The 14,078-nt window shown below is 32.1% G+C and overlaps 5 protein-coding genes across 5 annotated transcripts; 2 read left to right on the forward strand and 3 right to left on the reverse strand.

The window, feature by feature from the left end:
- Positions 1 to 128: 128 nt before the first annotated feature.
- NAEGRDRAFT_29597 (uncharacterized protein) lies at positions 129 to 1,916 on the forward strand (the record flags this gene model as incomplete). The annotated part of the gene is made up of 1 exon (XM_002682694.1): positions 129 to 1,916. One exon carries the CDS (start codon positions 129 to 131, stop codon positions 1,914 to 1,916), a length of 1,788 nt encoding a protein of 595 aa, XP_002682740.1.
- Positions 1,917 to 2,979: 1,063 nt separating this feature from the next.
- NAEGRDRAFT_77973 (bromodomain-containing protein) lies at positions 2,980 to 6,511 on the reverse strand (the record flags this gene model as incomplete). The annotated part of the gene is made up of 1 exon (XM_002682921.1): positions 2,980 to 6,511. The coding sequence occupies one exon, from the start codon at positions 6,509 to 6,511 to the stop codon at positions 2,993 to 2,995; it is 3,519 nt and encodes a 1,172-aa protein (XP_002682967.1). The 3' UTR covers positions 2,980 to 2,992.
- Positions 6,512 to 7,202: 691 nt separating this feature from the next.
- On the reverse strand, positions 7,203 to 9,495 carry NAEGRDRAFT_62068 (glycosyl hydrolase; the record flags this gene model as incomplete). Its single annotated transcript, XM_002682922.1, has 3 exons — positions 7,203 to 8,110; positions 8,157 to 8,464; positions 8,561 to 9,495. 3 exons carry the CDS (start codon positions 9,493 to 9,495, stop codon positions 7,203 to 7,205), a joined length of 2,151 nt encoding a protein of 716 aa, XP_002682968.1.
- Positions 9,496 to 9,621: 126 nt separating this feature from the next.
- Positions 9,622 to 11,842, reverse strand: NAEGRDRAFT_77974 (uncharacterized protein; the record flags this gene model as incomplete). The annotated part of the gene is made up of 1 exon (XM_002682923.1): positions 9,622 to 11,842. The coding sequence occupies exon 1, from the start codon at positions 11,773 to 11,775 to the stop codon at positions 9,622 to 9,624; it is 2,154 nt and encodes a 717-aa protein (XP_002682969.1). The 5' UTR covers positions 11,776 to 11,842.
- An 816-nt stretch (positions 11,843 to 12,658) lies between these two features.
- Positions 12,659 to 13,824, forward strand: NAEGRDRAFT_77975 (uncharacterized protein). Its single transcript, XM_002682695.1, has one exon. The coding sequence runs from the start codon at positions 12,983 to 12,985 to the stop codon at positions 13,532 to 13,534; it is 552 nt and encodes a 183-aa protein (XP_002682741.1). The 5' UTR covers positions 12,659 to 12,982; the 3' UTR covers positions 13,535 to 13,824.
- Positions 13,825 to 14,078: the final 254 nt, after the last annotated feature.

A 14,078-nucleotide genomic window follows, 5' to 3' on the forward strand; every position in this document is an offset into this window, starting at 1 on the left:
ACTTTATCAAGAAAATGTCCTCTTTTCGAAGAAAAGGTGTAAAAACAATACTTACACTCCTCTCCGCCACAACAGCTGTTTTTACAGGTTATCAATTTAATGAATTTTTGAAGAAACAAGATAGATTTATGAAGAATGATATTTCGGAAGAGACAAGTAATTTACTAACCTATGACAGAAGTAAATTATTAAATAGTAAAACAAGGATTGGAGAAAATTTAACTGATAAATTAGTATTAAAAACAGATAGAGAAGAAAATATTAGAAAATTGGAAAGTCAAGAATTATTTGACATTATTGTTATTGGTGGAGGTTCTGTTGGAAGTTCTGCTGCTCTAGATGCCACATCGAGAGGCTTAAAAGTTGCACTCATTGAAAGAAATGATTGGGCAAGTGGTACATCATCACGTGCTACTAAAATGGCTCATGGTGGTGTTAGATATTTAGAAAAGGCTGTCATGAATTTAGATTGGAATGAATTGATGCTTGTTTATGAATGTTTGAGAGAGAGAAAGCATTTTTATCAAGTTGCACCACACCTTTCATCACCTTTACAATTATTAACACCTTGTTATACTCTGTATGATTCTGTGAAAATGTTTGCTGGTTTGACATTATACGATTTTCTCAGTGGTTCTGAAGCTAGATTGGGTAATTCTGGGTGGGTATCAAAGAAAAGTGCTCTCACTGTTTGGCCATCTCTAAAAGAAAAAGGACTCTATGGTTGTATGACATATTATGATGGTGTATTCAATGATTCTAGAGTGAATGTGAGTACAGTTTTGACATCCAATGCTCTAGGTGCTGTAACTGTTAATTATTTGGAAGTAATTGATTTGTTAAAATCAACAGAGAATGGTGAAGTTAATGGTGTTAAAGTGAAAGATAGATTGACAGGTAAAGAATTTGAAATTAAGGGTAAATGTGTTGTAAATGCTACTGGTGCTTTTGTTGACAAGATTAGACAAATGGATGATCCAACATGTGCTCCAATCATTTCCCCAAGCGCTGGTACTCATATCATGTTAAATATGGATAAATTTGTTAAGGGTATAGGAAAGCAACTTGGCATATTAGTACCAAAGACAAGTGATGGAAGAGTTTTATTCCTCGTCCCATGGGAAGGCAAATTAATTGCAGGTACTACAGATCAACCAACTAATTTAGATGAACGTCCTTCACCAACTAGCTCTGAAATTGATTTTATTTTAGATACAATGAAATCTTGCCTCAATGTTCCACTTTCAAGGGAGGATATTTCATCTTCATGGACAGGAATTAGGCCTCTCGTAAAACCTCCAACCAATTCATCGGAAGGAACAAAGAGTATCTCCAGAGAGCATTATATTGACACGAGCAAGAATTCTTTAATAACTGTAGCTGGCGGAAAGTGGACAACATTCAGAAAGATTGGAGAAGATACCATAGATATGGCATTGACCGTTTTATTTAAAAAATCCCCAAATTTAGCCATTGTTATGGATCCATTATCCAAGACAAGGGACATTCCATTAATTGGTGCCTCAAAGGAATGGGAAAATATCAAACAAGTTAACAATAGTCCATCTTCATCCATTAGTGATGAGACATGGGATCATCTGAAACATTTTTATGGAGATAGAGCTACTGAAGTATTGGAGCTCTCAGAAAAGTCAAAACTCACCAGCAAACTCTCAGAAAAGTATCCAATCATTGAAGGAGAAGTTCTCTATCAAGTTAAAAACGAAATGGCACTCAAAGCACACGATATTATTGCCTATAGAATGAGTTTAATGTTCATTGATAGAAATGAATCAAAAAATATTGCAAGAAGAGTAGTTGATGTAATGGGTGATTATTATAAGTGGAATGATCAAAGGAGATTGAAGGAATACCAAGAAACCATTTCATATATTGATGAATGCACAAAAAATTAATTCTTGAATTTATGAGAGACTATGTGGTTGACTTGATGATATTACTTTATTTCTGATAAATAAATTTCAACTAAAAAAATGTCTCACTATTTGCCAACCACACTCTCAACATATGTTCTGGCAACTAATACAGCCTTGTTCAGTTTTATTTTACTCCTGTTAATATCATGTTTTTTATTATTGTGGATAACAAGTAGAGTGAAAGGAAATAAGAATCAATTAAATAATAATTTGATGATTGCACTACATGTTTCTGTGACTGTAAAATTATGTAATATCGGAATGATTTGCCTTTTTTTATTAATAATACAATCAGCTGTATTTATTTGGTATGGATGGATGTTTGATCAAAGTGGCCAATATCAAATTGTTCACTTGTCAGGATCAATAATTTTAGTTATTTTGGATTATTTATTTCAGGTTGCATTGACATTGTTCGTATCAACTCTATCTTTTGAATGTATTAGGAAAGCTTGCAAAGTTTCAATTATCAAATATCATGGAAAATGGTTTTCAATTTTATGTTCAATTTTAATATTTGTCACTATTTTCACACCCTTTTTTGCTTATATTGTCACACCTATAGCTTTTATTTTACACCAATTTTGTTCATTTGTTTCACCAGGAATTGTGGAAAGTGCTACCTGGTCTTCAAATCTAGTACATGCGTCAGTGATAGGATGGTGCTCAATCACAATGATTGGATTTGGATTAAAATTGAGGAATGAAAATAATCATCTTGTTGATCATTTAGATAATGATTTTAATGAAAACGAAACTCAAGTTTCATTGAAATCAAAACAAGCTGGAAATTTATTTATTTTCATATCAATTGCATTATTGTTATATTGTTTAATATTCCTCATCCAAAATTCATTTTTGCAAATACCACAAATCTATTCCAGAGAATTGAGTAGTTTGAGCTCGAACACAACCTCTGTAAATATTCATTTGTGGTTGAACATTATACCTCAATTCTATAATCCTATCTTGTTCCTAGTTTTTGGACTTTGTCTTGGAAAATTCAACAGCGTTAGAGATCTAGATATGTACATTAATCAATAAATTATTATTATTTAATTATCTGAAGAACTACAAATTGGACAAGCCACAACTCCGTTATTATTTGTAAAACATCCCTTATGGAAAACAAGTTTACATGATTGACACTTGATAACCTGGCTAATGTTAAAGTCATAAATTGGACCTGTTGCACAAGAAGCACATAAATTCTTTGCCTTTGTTTGACATAATCCACACTGATTAATTATGTGTTCACTTAAAATATGGAATAGTTTGGAAAGTTTTTGTAAAAATGGAGAATCAACTTGTTTCATGTTCAATTCTTCTAAATTCTTAATACTATACATTTCAGTATCGGTCAGGTAGTGTAATCTGTGTTGTAAATTATGTTGTTTGATTAAATTGTCTTTCATTGGACATCTGGAAACATATTCCCATTGGATGATTAATCTCTTTCTGATCATTCTGGCTGCTCCAAGATTTTGAATTTCATCAAATAATGTTGGTTTTATGGCACTGACACAAATAATTGGTTGTCTGTGAACACTTTTAAGATATTTGGAGGCTTCATCGCAAACTTTGTATGGTTTGAAATCCCAACTACCCAATATCTTTGCTGGAATAACTTCTGTACAGGTATTGGAATGACATTTGGTACAATAGTATTTGTTTGTATAATTACAATAACGTGGCTTTTTGAGGAATCCGTAATCTTTCCAAATCTCTCTACCACATGGACACTTATCACCTTGTAATTGAATTTGCTTTGTTTGATCTAACTTTTGAGCATTCTTAGCTTGTTCATCCTCTTCAAGAATTAATTGATAGTCAACATCATTAATGATAGACATTATATCACTACCATCTTCGGTGAGTGCCTCATCATTGTTTTGATCGAATAACAAGTCACGATTATCCATAGCCGATAAAGTAGTTGACTTGTTAGAAATTGTTGAGGAAGGAGGTGGTACCATCTTTTCAACAAATACGAAATCATCACTTTCTTCTCTCTTAACTGGTGTTGTTTGTGATTCCTTATCAGCTAGTGCTACAGTGTTGCTGGTTGTTGGTGGATTGGATTTAAGTGTTTCAATTTCAGCATCTTTTGTTCCTAATTGCTCATTTGCTTGTTCGAGTGATTGTTTAACAAGTTGAATTTCTTGTTTGATAATCTCATTTTCAGATTCTCTTGTTTTGAGATTAACTTTGGTCTGTTCAAGTGATTGTTTTAGAGCTTCAATTTCTTGCTGCATTTGTGATATCTTATTTTCAAACTCAATTTGCTTGTTAGATAATTCAGAACGTTTAGATTCCAGCTCTGTTTCAATTTTTGTCCTTTGATCCATTAATTCTTTTTCCTTCTTTTTGTAAATTTGTTCTTGAATTTCACACTTGTTAGAAATTTGAATCTCCTTCAGTTTCAATCTATCTTCTCTATATCTGACCTTTTCAGCAAGAATTGAAACATCCAATAATGAGGTTGAATGAGGAAGAGTGTCTTCAATAATAATGTCTTTTCTTTCTGAGTATTGCATCCTTTCTAAAATGTTTTCGTATCTGTCCTTTTTGGCTTTCATTGAAATTTGTAAATCTTCAGATTTTAACAATGGATGAATATAACTCTTAAAAAAAGAATACATTTCACTGGCTGTTAATAATTTCTGGGCTGATTCAACATTACGATCAAAATCAACAATTATCACCTTTTGTTCTTGTTGTGGAGGTTGATCAGCATCATCAATTTCTGTAGCGTCTTCTTCAAATTCAGATAAAGTGTCAGAATCAGCAGACTCAGAACCAAGTAAAGAGTCAACTTCTAGATCAACCCTGTTAAGTGGAGGAGCTAATGATACATTTTCAGATAATTGAGCAATATTCGAAACAGTCAATTCAAGTTTTGGTTCTTCTATGGTTTCAATCTTGTCGGTTTGTTCCTCAAGCTGAATAGATATTACTGAATCCTTCTGTTCTTGTGTTGGAGAGATCTTTTCCGATTCTTCTTTTGGAGGGCTTTCAACAACTGGACTAACAGTTTCGGTTGAAATTTGTATCTTAACTTCTTCCTCCTTCGATGATGTTGGAATAGCCCCTTGTTTGATTTCACTCTCAGGTTGAACAATATCTGAAGAATCATGAATTTCAGGTGTTGTTCCTCTAGACGTCTCTTCTGATATGAAATAGGATTCCATAGCTGCAATGATGGAATTTTCAGAATCATTGTCAGAGAATGAGTCATTTGTCTCTACCTTTGGAGAAAGCTCAAATGCTCTCCAGTATGGCAGCACTTTATCAAGCTCCTTTTCGAAGATATCCTGTAAAACCTTGGCCATTCTAACCTGAGGTGATGACTCTAAATGGAACATGAACGAATTCGTAAATACGGTTTGTATATCCCTAATAAATTCATCAATATAGACATAGTGAGATTTTTCAAAGTTAGTTTTGATGATTGTAAAATCTATAGGTTTTTTGATAAACTTGGAATAATCTCTAAATTCGGCGAGCTTTTCATTAACAGGAGAGTTGAAATGGGATGCATATTTATGGCTCATAAGAATGGAAAGAATTCGTGTCATATTATCTCTAAGTTCTGAATTGTCTCTGAGACTGGATGAAAATCTTGGAGGTGGAGTTGACAGCAGACTAATATCATTAATCTTTGAAGAGGTATTTTCTGGGGTGGATGAAATTTCCTGAGATGATATATTTTCTTCTTTTTGAGCCAGAATATCTATTGGTTTGGATTGTTCTACTTGTTGAGTTTGAATTGAAGGAGGTATTATTTCTTCAATGAATTGGTTTTCTTGAATTTCCTGATTAATATTAACCTCTTGTTTTGAAACCTCTTCAGTTGATTCTAAAATATCGTTATTCTCCTCTATAGAAGAGATATTCTCAATAGGAGTATCCTTAGGAGTTTCAATATTTTCTATAGATATTGTGTTAGAAATAGTAGGCTGTTGTTCCTCTGATTTTTCCTCTAATTTTTCATTTACCTGCTGTTCAGCAATTGCTGTAGGAATGGTAGATGAATCATCATCGACCCTAGCATCTTGTTCAGTAGGATGCGTAACAACAACCTGCTCATCTTTAGAGATTTTTTCAATAGTTTTTTCCAGTTTTTCTTGGCCAACACTGTTTGATACTTCTTGATTTGATTGAGTGATCATACTCGATTCTAACTGGTTCGATTGAACATTCTCGGATTGATTAGGCACTGATGAGAAATCATCTAGTAAATCAACTGGATCTTCCCTTATGACTTTTCTTTCAATTGTTGTGGTGGAAACTGTTCCAAAATCCTTTTCAACACTGGTGTTGGTTGTAGGCGTAATAGGTGTTGGAGTACTTGGTAGCGATTGTTTAAAGCTTGTACTCTTATCACTTTCACTGGTAGCACTTGTTGGAGTTAAATCCTCCGATCCAATACTGCTACTTGTTGCAGTGTTTGTATCAATTGTTTTTTTATCCAATTTAGTCTTCTTTTTCTTTTCAGTTTTTTCAGGTTTAACCTTCTTTTCAGTTTTCTTTTTTTTACGAGTTGATGTCACAACAATTTCATCCTCTTCCATGTTGGTTATTTCCTTGCTTTTTTTTGTTTTAAATATCCAAATGGATTTGAAAAGGAAACTTACAAATTAAAGTTAATTGTTGAAAGAGGAGATACTAAACTCTTTAAAAATAATATTTCCTCATCCATAAAGAATAAATCATTCACTCGCTCATTGTAAAATTTCTCTTTTGGTATCATTGAAAATAGGTCAACCAAATCAATTAATATTTTCTCATTCAAAGTTAATTTAATAATAGAACTATCATGTGACTCAAAATTTTGTAATTGTTTAACTTTTGATTTTAAATCTGATTTGTCAATGCTGAACGTCTTGTTCAGAGGAAATTGAGAAAAATTTGTATAAATATATCGGAAAATGTCTTGTAAAGTAATGGATGCCACCAATCCATCGGAAAATAAACGATGTAAAGTTTCACTATTGATGATGTTTAAATTAATAATAATTTAGTTGACATGTGTTTCAGCAGCAACCTACCATAATTCATTGGCTCCTTTAGACTCTTCATCAATTTCTGGCAATGTTAATGAGGCTTGAAATATTGTCTTGATGGCCATCTTGACCATCTGCAGTCGCTCCGAAAACATTTTTCAAAAAAAAAATTTGATGAGAGTGTTACACCACTTGAATAGATCTTGATTTTTTTTTCGGAGTTGGAAAATTTTATTTTTCCTTTAACATTCCAACATTACTACAATTCTGAATAGAGTGATTCTAATCCTTGGCCTAATTCCCAAATCATCACACCTGCCAATCTCTTCTCCTTTACAAAATCAACTCTTGACTTGATGGACTCAAGAGTTGGGTAGGCCACCAATGTGATTTTATCAGGTTGTACAAACTCAAAAATGTGCTCTCTGGCCTCACTATCCCAAATTATACTATGAAGTGTTTGTGTATTATTCAATAATTCTTTCAATTTGGAACCAAGAATATGATCCAATTTAGTTTGTTTTGGTGTAAGATATTTTGAAATGAGGACTGTAGCTTCTTCAGTGGAATCCTTAATTAAATCTGATAATAGAGAATTGGTATTTTCCATTTCAATTTGAATGCCATAAAAATTTAAGCCAACAAATAACTTTTGAGCGATATTGGTGTTTGAGCCACTCAATGTAAAATAATTAACTGTTTGGTCAATAAATCCCTCAAGAGGACCATTGAAAATATACTTTTGAGAAGTGTCCTTAGAGCTCATATGAGAGAAATAATCATAGGTCATTAATAAAAATCCATCAACATATGGTTCAATTTCAATTAAATGTTCAACTCTGAACAATGCTGAAAACTTTTGTTCATTTCTCGTTGGGGGAACAAGAGATGGAACAACCAAATGAATTTCTCCCTTTTTGTTCAAGCTGTTTACCTTTTCCCTTAAAGATTTCATAAAATCTACAATAATGTGTTTAATTTGATCCATAGGTAAAAATCCAACCTCTACAACAATTCCATCCAAGTCGTAGGCTCTTATGAGTTGTCCTATTTTATCAATAATTGGCTGATGTAAATTCTTGTTGAATTTTGGTTGACCATAAAAATATCTAACTTGTTCTTGACCCCAATGGGAATAATCGAATTGAACTCTTGGTAAAATCTTGGCTAAGATTCATGAATTATTATCATTCAAAATTCATTAAATAATTACCTCCAATATTTTGTTTTTTCACTTGTTTAATCCAATTCATGTCCACATCTTGAATTCCTGTAATTTGAAATGGAGAGTTTGGTTTTTGTTGGGATGGTCGAATTTGTAACCAAACAGGACTAATTAATTTAACTTTTTCATGTGTTTTGGCAACATTATATCCATTGCTATTCCATGGTGTGACAAAACCTAACACTTTATTTGATCTAAGAGAGGCGCTACTGCCAGTCTCGGAAAGTAATTTTTCAATAACTTGTTCCTTTTCATTTTCCGATAATTTTCTCAAGGTACTTTGAATACTGCTGCTACTAGTGATCAAAAACAAGATGAGAAATAATGTAAATAAAAGGGATGTTTGCATTTTTTTTTAAAATTTTAAATTAAATATTAATCAAACATTTCACTAAAAGTATCTTCTGTCATTGATATCATCAGAAACTTGGCTCCCACTATCTGATTCCTCTTGGTCATTCATTTCCATATGGCCCATTGTCTCAATATCACTCTTGTAGGAATAACACCTCTTAATAGAAACAATAGTTAAAGGAATTACGAAAAATGCAAAAATTGCACCAGATGCAATCAAAAAACCCAATGCCAGATATCCTGCCAAACTTGTCAATTGAGATCTTCCTGGATAATAAAAATCAATTGTTCTTTCATAAAATCCAATAACGCTCTTATCAAGAGGATTAACGTAGCAAGATCTTGTTTCCATAATTTTGGAAAACATGAGATATTGAGCTGGTATGGCTGTTGAATTTTCGTTACCAGGGAAGTGAATATTTAAAATGTCGCCACTTTGTAAAGGTTTAAAGTTCTCATCTGTTTTATATGAAACTACAAACTCATCAATTGTAATTTCATTTCTTTGGCTGACACCATCACTTGAATAATTTACCAATGCTTTGCATAATTTGAATTCCAATTTATCCGTAGACACTGTAATACCATCAACTATTACAAGGTGATCCCTTTCATCATCCGATAAGTAATGTAAGTGATCGAAAAAATCAGAAAATTTCCATTTATCTTTTGTGACAAGTAAGTCCTCCAAATCAGATTCAGTACAATTCACGGACAAATCCCTGACTGTACAAGATATTACATCAGAAAGTAAAGGATCATCTTTAGAATTTCGGGCTAAAATTGTTGATGAAGCGTAAACATAGAGGAATAGAGTGGCCAAACCAACAATAATCAGAAAAATCAAACAACAAATAATATTAAAAATTGATAAAATTGACAATCGGATGAGAGCCTTTTTTTTGATAGAACTCCTCTCCAAGGAGTGTTCATTATTTCTGGATAACACGTCTCTAGAAACAATACTGTGCATTTTTTTTAAATTTAGTTTTGAATAAGATTAAAATTCAATTTATTATTTTAGTAATATGACTTGAAACTAGTTTAAATAAATTTAATTTTAATCAATTTTCAATTTATTGAAAATTTTGAATGAAAATCAATCAATGATTTGAGTCAAATTTATTAATTGAAAATGAATGGAAAAGGATAACTTTGGTCCAACAAAAGAAAATAATTGTTCATTGCTAATAAATTCCTTCAAAACCTTACGAACATTAAGATGACGATCTATCCATTCCTTCTTTAGTTTGGAGGAAAGAAAATTCTTTTCATAATATGAGTTTAGTCCAAATGTAACACAACCATAATCTAAACAATTAACAACAATATCAAATCTATCCAAAATTTCTAATGGAAGTGTTGGATTTTTGGAGAGAACACTCGAAAACGTATTAAAAACAAAATCCACTAATTTCACCATATTGTTAGCAGTAATTCTTGTTGAAAAGTGAATAGGAGGTGATAGTAGAACTATTTGTTCAATAGAACAAGACAACTTGTGGTCTTGCTTATACTTGAACTCTTTTCTGTCAAAATAATCCATTCCACTTAAAGAAAACAAGTCATAATCTATGGGAATAGCTTGGCTGTCGGCATGTTGATAGTAGTAAATGGATCGGCTCTTATTCCATTTTATCATGAATAGAAACCCATTGCTTAGACCATTGAAATTGGGATCATGGCTCTTATTGGAATAAATAGTCCTTTCTATGAAATCATCCTTATAGTACAGAGAAGTAACAAGGTCCTCCATTGTCTTGGCACAACATTTCACAACAAGAGTATCCTTATCAAATTCAATCTCATCTCTCTGCAAATCAAAACACCAATCAAATCTTAGTGAAGAAAATGAATAGTTAGAACACTTTCCAGAGTTATTCCTTGTAAATATTGATCCATCAGAGAGTAAATAACCAAAATCTTGAAAAAACTCTCTATGAACACCACAATTAATCAAAATACCATTATGTTGATACTGTTTTGAATTTTCTTCACAGAGTGACCTTACTAGATATTCGTGCACTCCCGAGGGAATGTTTACAGTTACTTCATAGGATACCAAGGAAAGTGAAACTGTAATAGATTGAGGATAAATATCACTACCGATCTTCATATGGAATGAACCGTAGTCGGTTGTATCAGTGATCATAAAATCTGTAACCTGTGACAGTGTTTTAAACTGATATGAACATTCTTGTTGAGCCTTCTCTTGATGGACTTTGTATGTTGCACTATTACAATAATTCGATAATGATTGATTTAACCTTTTGGAAAAACTATTCCAATAAGTTGTGGGAAAGGTGGCATTGTTAAAACCCTCTTGTAGAAGATATCTCGTCAAACCTCTGTTTTGTATTTTTAAAAATGATTCTCTGTTTAGCATTCTTATTATGAGAATGGGAGATTTGATTGCCGTTGGATTGAAGTATTGTAATGGTACACATGATTGAGAAGTAATGTTATGGAATAGAATTGCAAATAAGTTGTTATCATCATATTCACGGTTGTTAATATCTTCTAAAATGTCTGGTAATACAAGTATCAAATTATTCCTTAACAGTAAATTACTTTTTTTACAATGTGAAAAGAGACGGTTGTAGAGTGGAATTATGGCATCAGCAACAGGTTCAACAAGATGTGAAAATACAAAATCTAAAACAAAACTTTCTTCTCTTGAATTGGAAAATTCCTTCTTATTCACTTCCGAATATTGTTCTTCAAGAGATGCTGGTTGTATCAAAGTAGTAGACTTGTCGTTTTCTACAACTTGATTGTATTCTTGTTGAATCTTATTCTGAAGAGATAACAGAGTGTGTTCAGTATCGAAAACGGTGAGCAATTCACATTCATAAAAACCTTCCGTTAAAAAGGCAATTGTGATACCGAGTCTATTATTTCTATCAATAATGTTATCAGTTTGTTCATTAAATATTATTCTTTTGAATAAAATTATTTTCAATTTCAAACCTTGTTCATTGATGAGAATATTGGAGAGGAAAGGTACTTTTCCATTATTCTTGTTATCAGAAGATATGTTGGAATTATAATGTTGTTCTTGATGGATATTATTATTTTGGAAGGAAATAGTAGTAGTATTGAGTAGTAAATCATTACTACTATCAATATGTGATGGTACTTTGATTGAAGAACATAGATCTTTTAAATTTTGTTCAATTAATTCTTCTAAAAGAGATTCAACAATCCATTCGATTTTTGTCTTGTCATCTTGTTGATATTTACTTCCTAGCATTTTAGAATTACTAGTTTACTTTAAAACTATTAAACAAGCTACAACTAGGTATTATTATTAGGAAGTGATTATCCACATAATTTTTTCAATTATTATTATTTATTAGAAAATATAATTGTTATTGCATGTTGATTATTATTATTGATATTTAAAAACATTGTATTGCTGTTTTTGGCGGGAATGGAACAATTCCACAATGGTTTTGGATTGTTCACTCAAACGAAAGAACCAATATAGCAAGCGTTTTCAATGACAGTAGTTTTTCACAATTCTGTCAATTGTATAAACTATATTTCACTGATCAAAATAATTGTATAAATCTTTCATGTATGGGTCATGACAGATTAGTACTATGGAACAGAGATGTGGATTGTTGTGGTAAACCAATTCTTTAAGAGTCTCACTCCTATAAAATCATGTTTCAAATTCAATCGATGTGAGAAAAGATCTGAAATTCATAAGTTTTCAAATAGTTCCAACTTATCTGGTCACTGTTATTTCAAGTAAAAGCGCAAAAAAGAAAGAGATAGTATAAATGATAATCTTTACTATTACATTTTCACATCACGTCCATTTTGTTAAAATATTATTCTAATAGTTTTTGTTGAATATTGATACTGAATAATAGTAGTATTGTTATAACTCAAACAATTTCATTCATTTACTTTTTTGAAATTTTATCTTCCTAATTGCGTAAAATAGAGAAGTGAATCAAAAACATCTGGAGAATCCTATTTGTGTGAAGCCAACGTAAAAGGAACATTCAGCGCAAAGTGTGATTTTATACGCCATAAATGTTTCTTCATGACTCACTTCGGCGCTAAAAGTTTGCGCATCATATTAATAGACGCGTTAAAAATTCAGTGCTCCAAAAAACATCAAAAAAAAACCATTCTTCTCTCCCTTACACTTGTTAAAATTTTTTAGCATACAAGGCAGACGTTATTTTCATCACAGAGAAACCTTGCCAAAATATTTTTTCTAAAACCCGCTTTTTCTCTCAATACGCGCCTGATTGCCTCACCCCTCAACAACAACTTCCACAACTAGGCTTTAAAAACTTGTGTACAGATACATCTTCATCATTCCTTTCTAGTTTCCCTTCTCCTGTTTCAACAATAACTCTAATCATCACCGGATATAACTCTATTTATTCACTACATCCTTTCCCTAGCATTTACTAAACATCACAACTCCTAACAACACCATGAATTTCTATTCAGCTTCATCATCATCTTGTACAAATAATACCATGTCAACCAAGTTACACCAACCATCCACATCCAGCCAGCCTACTTTATACATGGATGTACAAGAGACTTTTAGCGACTTTACTCTAAACGGTTCAGACATTTCTCCAACCACCACTCCAACTAGATTCAATGATTTGTCAGTTTTTAATATTGACAATGATGACGAAGAAGGTTATTCCACACCAACGGGTGATATAACCTTTGTGCCTGAAGAAAGTTGGGTTTACTCAACACCAACCAAGGCAAGAGGAGAACCTGTATGCCCTGGTGCTCCTAAAAGAAAGAATAATATCAATGATGATTCTTTTTCTAGTTCTCACTCCCTCTCCTTTTCACAATCCCTCCCTTCTGACAACGTCATTTCTCCAAAGAGAGGAATTACCAAGCAAAAAAAGTATAGAAAGACCTCTCCTTCTGCTGCATTTGTAAGAAGACGTAGCTTCCCTAACATTAGACTTGATTTTAGTGATATCGATGTTAGTGACGAAGGACAAAACACCAACTAGATTTTTCACTAGTTTTGAATATAACACTACTAGTGCTTAACTACTAACACAACCCTCCATCATCATTACATCAACATTTAAACAATCTGCCAACATTTTGTCATGTTGTATTGCTGGTCGCACAAACGTGATCATCAATATCTTGCGTTGACAAACTTGAAGATTGGTTTATTGTTTTTTTTTTGATTGTTTAAATGTTGACACCATTGTAAATATCTGAAAACAGCCGTTTCATTCTAGGAGCTGTAAAATAACAAAAATAAATAAAAAGTATAAAATTATTCATTATCAAACGAAAATTTTACTTTTAAATTATAATCGAGATATTTAATCTCCCTTAAATATAACCAAACACTTGGTTTATTTGGTAGTGTATTGATTTTAGCATTGTTACAAAACCGACAATGAATCTGTAAACATTAACTGAATCTCAGAGTGATGTTGAACTGTTTTACATAATACTGCTGAATGTGTTAATAAAAACTCAAATCTCAGTAAAACAAATACAATGTTGAATCTCAGTAGTTGGCTCAATAACAATAGG

This window comes from Naegleria gruberi, assembly GCF_000004985.1.
Source record: "Naegleria gruberi genomic scaffold NAEGRscaffold_2, whole genome shotgun sequence".
In the NCBI taxonomy this organism is placed as follows: domain Eukaryota; phylum Heterolobosea; class Eutetramitea; order Acrasida; family Naegleriidae; genus Naegleria; species Naegleria gruberi.